The sequence below is a fragment of the Rousettus aegyptiacus genome, unplaced genomic scaffold (genome assembly GCF_014176215.1).
Source record: "Rousettus aegyptiacus isolate mRouAeg1 unplaced genomic scaffold, mRouAeg1.p scaffold_m13_p_22, whole genome shotgun sequence".
NCBI lineage: Eukaryota > Metazoa > Chordata > Mammalia > Chiroptera > Pteropodidae > Rousettus > Rousettus aegyptiacus.
In genome coordinates this window covers 24,090-32,061 of record NW_023416298.1, presented here as the reverse complement: position 1 = coordinate 32,061, position 7,972 = coordinate 24,090, and the positions used below count along the sequence as shown (strand labels likewise).

The following is a 7,972-nucleotide window of genomic DNA, read 5'->3' as shown; positions in this document are numbered from 1 at the left end:
GGAAATGAGAAGTTGTTCCAGAAATGCTGGTCATCATACGGAAACAAAAGAAAAGACTTGGGGGAAGATTTCATAATTGGCTTGGGCACTGAAGTATGGGGGAAAGTGAAGATGCAGGATAAAAACATCCCAGACAAGGCACAAGCATGTATTTTCGAGGACCACATATACCCAGCAATGCACAAAATAGAAAAGAACATTAATCAGAGAAACATTAGGAAGTGATCCTTATAGGGCACTAACATTTCATTACACAAGAATCAAAGTAGAAACAAAAACACTGGATTTTTGACAAGTCATTGTTTATTTTTGCCATTCCACCAATTCTAGCAAAGCAGAAGCTCAAGCTGAGACGAGATATAAATCAGCAATCATCCACTTTCTCAGTTGCATGAGGAACATCAACAGATTATCCTAAAGTAGGTGCTTTTTACCCCCAGTAAAAATACAATTAAAGAGTAGAAGAGATGCTAATGACAGAACCATACCATACCCAGTTATCAATTTTGCTGTGGGGCATATGAGGGAGGAGAAATAGATGCACTAATTTCTAACTGGTGTTCCTCTGGAAGGTCTTACTCTTGCTTGAGTCGTTTGATCTCCAGAAACAGTTTATGTATCTCCAGGGCCGTTTTCACTTCCTCTGGGCTTGAGAGACACTGCATGAGCTTCCTGCCTGCTAGCACTTGCTCACAGCCATTATGGATTTCCTAAAAGAGATAAAAGGATGGATTTTGAGAGGCTTCTCTCCAAACTCTGAAGGTAGAAGATTCGTTCAGGATATCTCACTATTGGCCACAAAATTGGAGTATCAAGACCTGCCTCAGGACTGATGGAAGGAACATAAAAAATACTTTGTATCTCAGCAATGTGTTTACGCTAGGGGCCAGAAATGAAACAGGGAAGGAACAATGCTGCAGAAGACACCCGGGGGCCTCTTCAGGGACAACTGGAGGAAAGGTTCTGAGGCCTATGCAAAAGTATAGCGCTTACAGTGGAAAATACAGGGCTGGGGGCCACACACCCGGATCTATGGATCCTCCTAGCTGGTCTTTCTTGTGATAAAATGAGAGAATTAGAACTTGTCTTAATGAGCTCACCAGGTACTTTTAGTGTGAACTCGCTGATTCCAAAAGTAACTTAAACAAGTCAGAAGTGAGTCCTGTTTAAAGTCAGATCTCATCAGTGTCATTTGGGACGTACTCTGGAGCAGGCCACCGTTTTCAGAATCTGATAGAACATGACAAATTCTGTGCCACTTACCCACTCACACTTGGGCACCTTTGGGTGCCAGGTTCCGTCCTCTGAGCAGGTGATAATTTCGGGACCGACTATACCATAGCCAGAGTCACACTGGATGGTGACTTTTTCAGGCTCAACATACTGATCCTTATCCACAGACAGATTTCCGTTTTCTACCTCTGGTTTCGTACACAAAGCTGTTATGGAAAAACAATTTTGGTCATTTCATGATTCTCAGAATAGGATCTTACAATAGCAGAAGATATTGACACTTAAGAAACACTAATATACATGGCGAGAGATATTCTTTACCTTTATTCATTGTATTATTATAACAAAATTAATAATAATAATACTATACATACAATTATCAACATAACACACTATTATTACCTCCATTTTACTAAAGAGAAGAATTTTGGTACAGAAAGTTTATGTGCTTGTCTAAGGTTGCATAGTTTTTACATGGCATAAGTATGATGTAAACCCTAGGAAGTGTGTTGTCCTAAAATGTGAGTCTTCAAAATGACTGTATCTCAACATCCCATTCCTTTCATGATTCTAAGTATATAATTTTTAATCTCATACCATTAATAACTTCCTGTATTAAATGGACACAATAATGAGACTTGCATTGCTGTTAGTGCTATGATTTAAAAAAAGAAAAGGAAAGGAAACAGCGTACATAATCTTGATGGGCAACCGAAATCTCATATCAAATTCATCAGCAGGAGGTGGTGGCATGAGCTTCAGCGAGAATATCAGATACTTCAGGGATGTTTGCAGTTTATCTGTAAGAGTACTCATTCAAACTAAAACAGCCACTTGCAAAAATTTTTCCAAATCTTCACAGACATTCTCAAATTAAATATTGCTACCTATAAGTGCAGAAACAGAAGCATACATTCGTACGTGAGAGCTTGAGTGACGACAAAGGTAGCACTATAGAGAAGCATGAAGACTGTGTATGGTTTGTTTCATACGTGGCGCAGGGCCCATTGATTATTCACTGGGGAAAAACAAATTTTGACCCTTACTGTCCACAATAACCCCATACAGATTCCAAGTGGGTTGGGCATATCAATATGTAAGGTACCAGAAGAAAGCTCTGGGAGGTAATATACAAGATACTTTGTGACAGACAAATGTTTCTTAAACAGGACACAAAACACTCCAACATAACTGATTGGCAAATTGAACTAAATTAAATGTAAAACTTCTGTATTTCAAAACTAGAACACAGACACTACTGGTGGAAATATACATTGTTATGACTACTTTTGAACAAAATTTAGTATCATCTACAAAAGATAAATATTTGAATACTCTATAAAATAGCAATTCTATGCCTAAGGTTATTCCTAACAGAAATGTTAGCCCATTTGTACCAAGAGACATGCACAAGAATGTTCGTGAGACCGGAACTCATAATATCGAAAACGCTGAAAATTTAAACTTTTATAAGGTGCATAAAATGTGGTATAGTCATCCAAAGGAATATTCTACAGCAATGAAAATAAACTATCACTACGTGTAAGAACATAGATGACTTTCCAAACATAATATTGAGGAAAGAACACAAGCACACAAAAGTGCAAGCATGATTTTCTTTATACAAAGTTAGAAAGTTGGCAAAACTAATCCATGGCATTAGAATAGTGACCTCTTGTGGAAAGAAATGTTGGCAGTAAATGGGAGAGGACATGTGAGCCATTTCTGGGGTGCTGGTAATGCTAGTGCTTCCTGATCCGAGTGGGTTCACTTTATGATGATCAATGCCCCGTACTCCAGAGACTTCTTCACAGGCCTATAGTGTGTTATACTTAAAACTTTTATTGAAACAAAGCAGAAAGTGGCTGTCCAGATTACCTCCAAAAACATACATACTGGAAACAGTGTGCAAAACTGAATAATGGGTTGTACTTTTAAAATAGTGTACTGTATGCATATTAATATTATCAACATGAAATGAATGAATGAATGAATGAATGAATGAATGAATAAAATGCAAATTTCTAAGTGCTGCCTCTGGCTGAAAGAAGATTCTGTCTCCTGTGATAAATTTGCGGAGGTTCCACCTTCTTAGCAAGGGCCACCGATAAAGTTGGAGTTACCTTTACATTGAGGGGCTGGCCATGACCACTGTGAATTTTTGCAGGTCATCTCAGGCTTTCCAACAAGAACGTATCCTTCATCACATTCATAGCGCACCACAGTCGTAAAGGAGAAAAATAAACTCACATCTTGATGGGATCCGTGGGCAATCCTAGGAAAGTTTTCGCAATCTTGAATGTCAAAAGAGAACAGTGGAAGAGAATGAGCTAGATTTGAATCTAATTAACATACACATTGAAGGACTTTCCCATTTTATGGAACTAACTCATTCAAGTCTTCTGCTGAGTTATATTTCATTTCCTTGACAAATCACCAGGAATGATTTCTTGAGTTCTTCACCACTGTGTTAATTATTATGTACATGTTCTGTCATTTAATCCTCACACCCTGTGAGGCAGTTTATTGTCATGCTCACTCTGGAGAAAAAGAAGCACAGCCCTAGAGGGAATGGATATTCTGAATAAGTGCCAGTAATTTGAATCAAACTTGAGGCGTAAACTTCCATTTGTATCTCCTCAAAGTCCACTGCTAACTTTTGGAAATCTGCCACTTTCTGCTCTCTGTAGCAATCATTGGACACTTATTTACATGGAATCGATGAATGTCTAAAGTCCATGAAATGCTAGTTTGTACTAAAGAACAGTATTCTTCTCCTTACTTGCAATGTCAATTAACACCCCATAATTGATGCAGTACATATGTCAGAACCAGTTAAAAATCTGTTATCTCTGAAGCTTTTCATATTCTATGAACGCCATCCCCTAGACACAAATGAGGCAGCCATATGAGTGAGTTTCTCCTTCACCCTAAGAGAGGGGCTCTGAGTAGCCCATTGAGGAAGCCCCATATGTCTCCTTTTCTTTTGGGAGAATAACTAGATGGAATGTCTACTGGCTCTAATGTAGAGAGATGACAGATTTCTGCTGCTTTGTTATTGCTCTGTATTCCTGATATTATTCGGAACAAAGAATGAGTAAATACTTCCAGTGGATTAGAAGTGGGCTGCATGAGAAACACATTATGGTGATGTTGTCTTCAGGTCTGTCCAAAAGCCCACCTGAAGTGGGAGGAAGGCCTCAGTTAAAAAAGCTCTAGGAGTCACTGGAAATCTAGGAGATAGAAAAGCATAAGTGATCAACGAGTCTTGGAGATGGGTTCGAGCACATCCCAGGAACTGCAGTTAGCAGATTCTCAGTGATGATGTAGAACCCACAGAAACTAGCACACAAACTCACAACAGAAAAAAAGAGATTCAAACACAAGCGAAGCCAAGAATCAGCTCAGGTTGAACACAGTTTCCCTTACCTCCACTCCTCTCAAAGCCTCAACTCTGGGAGGGCCAGAAAGCACACTGACAGAAATCCCAAGAAAAGTCACCTGTGTATGAACAACAGTCTCCATATAGCCTCTCCTAAACCTCAGATTAAGTACCTTTATAGAAATATAAAACATAGCTCTCAATTTTTATGAAGAAACATAGATATGGAGTTCTGTACTAGGGTTTTCAGGCCATATTAAGAGCCATACTTGCAATGTACTTATGAAGATAAGATATTACAATATAAGTAGTTACACTACAACACCAGTCACACGAGTCCCAGAAGATTAGGACAGAAACTGAGTTCTACAGGAGGTGTCAATAGAACTGAGCACTGAAGTGTCCTGGAAAGCATCTTGGGCTCAGTTGGAGATTCATCCTGAAGGACAGGTAGAAGTAGAGGAGTTGATAAAATAGGAGGCAGGTTAATACTAAGGCACTGAGCAAAGTCTCTGGCGTCACATGATTGTTACAGTGAGAGAAAGAGGAGGCAGAGTCAGAAAGGGAGATTTGCATCAGCGTTGACAGACATTAAAAGCCATTTCAAAAGCGTGAGGCCATGGGTAATGAGAAGATTGGAGGGAACAGAAGGTAAAGGGACTGGGGAACAGAAATATGAAGACATAATAGAAAGATGTTGACAAATTTGATATGGCCTTCTACTACCCTAGACTCTATGAGAGGAGATCTCAGAGACAAAGTGGGAATACTGAAAATCCCCTGAGCATCAAGTTCTTTATTCTGTACTGACTCCATACCCTAAATTAATATTGTCCCTTGATAATTCTGATGCATCTGATGTGAAAAATCAACCTCCAAATATAAATTCTTCCCAATAAATCCATGGTTTGCCCTCACCACTCTCAGTGAGGAAGAAAGCATTTTGATGCATCTGATGTGAAAAATCAACCTCTACGTATAAATTATTCCAAAAAAATCCATGCTTTTGCCCTCACCACTCTCAGTGAGGAAGAAAACATGGCTTTCACACTTCTAAATCAATCTGCTTGCTCACATAAGTGCATTCAACTATTGTTTTAAACTTAAGCTTTTCCCTCTCAGCTCTCACAAATACTCCATTTTTATGCCATGATACCTGTGTCAAGAAATATGTATCTTGAATTTTTATGAAAATTAATTTTCTCAGATAAAAAACAATGTTAGCTGACACAAAAGAAAATACCATTTTGCTTAAGGGACATTTCTATTTAAATAATACAATAAATTAATTTATATAGCCACAGATCTTCGACCAATTCTGCTAAGTTCTCTCAGACCCTTTCTTTTCTCCATTTTTTGTAGAAAAAAAAATCATCCACTGCAAGAATAATGCCTTAAATTTGTATAATGTTTTACAGTTTTCCAAGTGCTCTACATTTTACTCTAGAAAATTTACTCAATATATGTGATAATAGACAATTACTTTGCTTTATGAATGGAAATTTTTTTCCTATAATCACTAATATTATAAATGGCATAATTAAGCTATTTGGAAATTAAATGTGTTTTAAGCATTTTGGAGCATTTAAATATAAGAGATTGATTTGAAAATTAGAGATTATTCCTTACTAAGGAGCCTCACAATGATTTTTACACATCAACACAATTATTTTAGACATAATAACAGCCTCTATCTCAAATAATTTCTTCTACAGTTTTAAATTCTTCGTTTTCATTAAAAACGTGGCTCATCGCACTCTTTCAAAAAGGTTATGAATGACCATACCTGACTATGTTCGATTAAGTCTTGGTTGGTTATTTTTCTCCATATCTCAAGAAAACTTCCCCCTTTCCCCCATAACTACTGTACTCACCACGACAGAGAACAGACGGGCACAGCAGCAGGGTCAAGACACCAAAGAGATACAGTGCAGGGAGCATGCTCTGCAACTTCAGGGACATGGTGCAGAGCCTCAGAGTGACCCACTGGGCTCAGCGTTCTCTGACACCCTGACTCTCAAATAAGAATTATCTAAGTAACAGTTGCAGTGGTGCCTCATCAAGGAACTCAGCTTTGGCAAAGTCCCAGTCCTGTGTCACTAAAGGGGAGGGGCCGGGGGAGTGACTAGAAGAGTAGGTGCTGAGCACATATCTGTCAGGGCATGCTGAAAAGTCCCCTTACTTGGGGAGAAGAGTCTGGGGCATGAAGCAAGTGCGCTCTGAGTTTCTCTACATACTTACTATTGTAATCTCAAGACTTCATTGCCGTTCGGATACCACAGGTAATGGGTTTCTTTCTGAATATAAAAATGATTCCTTTCTGAGTAAACTGAGGCAAAAGGTGCCAAGATTGAAGCTCATGATACATACTGTATGTGGTGAGCTCTCCAGGAATCACAGACATAGCCTAAGAAACAATAACATGTCTGAGGAAAAGTGCCTGTCAAGAAAAGTGGTCTCTGTAATCAAGGGTATGAATTGCCCAGATAAGAAATCTTTTAAATCTAAAAAATGAAAATTTCTATGCTGATAGCCCAGGGTCTAGCCAGAAGAGAGTGATAGGAGTCGCTCAGTGTGAAAATTGATGAGATTCCAGTCTAAACAATATCTATGCTTACAGTACTTTAGCAGGAACTTCTTTACCTACTTCCTGGGTTTGCTGATATACAGAAAACACCAAATTACTCACTCTATGAAACTATTCTAGTGTGGAAACTATTCTGGTCTGTATTTACAGCACAGAACAAGCATGCACTGAAAGTTAAATGGTTGAGGATGATGAATTAAGAAGAAAGGCATATTTAGTATGACTTTTTGAATATGAGAAATCAAGGAAAGCTGAAAGAAGCCCAGAATTTTGTCTAAAAGCACTAACAGACAAGAGGATGAAAGGCACATCTGTTATTCTTCATGAAGTGTTATCCCCAAGACTAAGTTTCTCTTAACCCTATAGGGCACTGCCTCGCCAATCATCCAGATCATTTCCTAAATTTAGTCTCCTCAAGTGGAACAGATGAAACTACACTGGATTCTACATCTTGCCACCAATGGTGGATAGCTGTCTTTGGATAGTTGTCTAAAAAAACAGTGAGCTCTGGAAATTGTCTTAAAGTGATCTTGACCACTCAGCTGAGCTGGAATGACTGCTACATACCAAGAATAACTAGAATGCTCATCTCTCAAAGATAAATGAGAAGAAGTAATAAATAATACAGAGTGAACTTTTATAGAACATTAAGGAAAACACAACTAAATTTCACCTTCCTAGTCAGAAAAAAATAATAATTCCACTGAATGGTTGTTTCCTTTAAAAGAGGAACCACAAAAAAAGGAGAAGTTATTTGAATGTATAACCAG

The 7,972-nt window shown here is 38.3% G+C and overlaps 1 protein-coding gene across 1 annotated transcript; it reads right to left on the bottom strand.

Annotated features, from left to right (window-relative positions):
* Nucleotides 1-285: 285 nt before the first annotated feature.
* Nucleotides 286-6,647, bottom strand: LOC107497810 (apolipoprotein R). Its single transcript, XM_016120097.2, has 4 exons — nucleotides 6,490-6,647; nucleotides 3,357-3,527; nucleotides 1,264-1,439; nucleotides 286-710 (listed from the first exon to the last, which is right to left on the bottom strand). The coding sequence occupies exons 1-4, from the start codon at nucleotides 6,575-6,577 to the stop codon at nucleotides 576-578; spliced, it is 570 nt and encodes a 189-aa protein (XP_015975583.2). The 5' UTR covers nucleotides 6,578-6,647; the 3' UTR covers nucleotides 286-575.
* Between the last annotated feature and the right edge of the window lie 1,325 nt (nucleotides 6,648-7,972).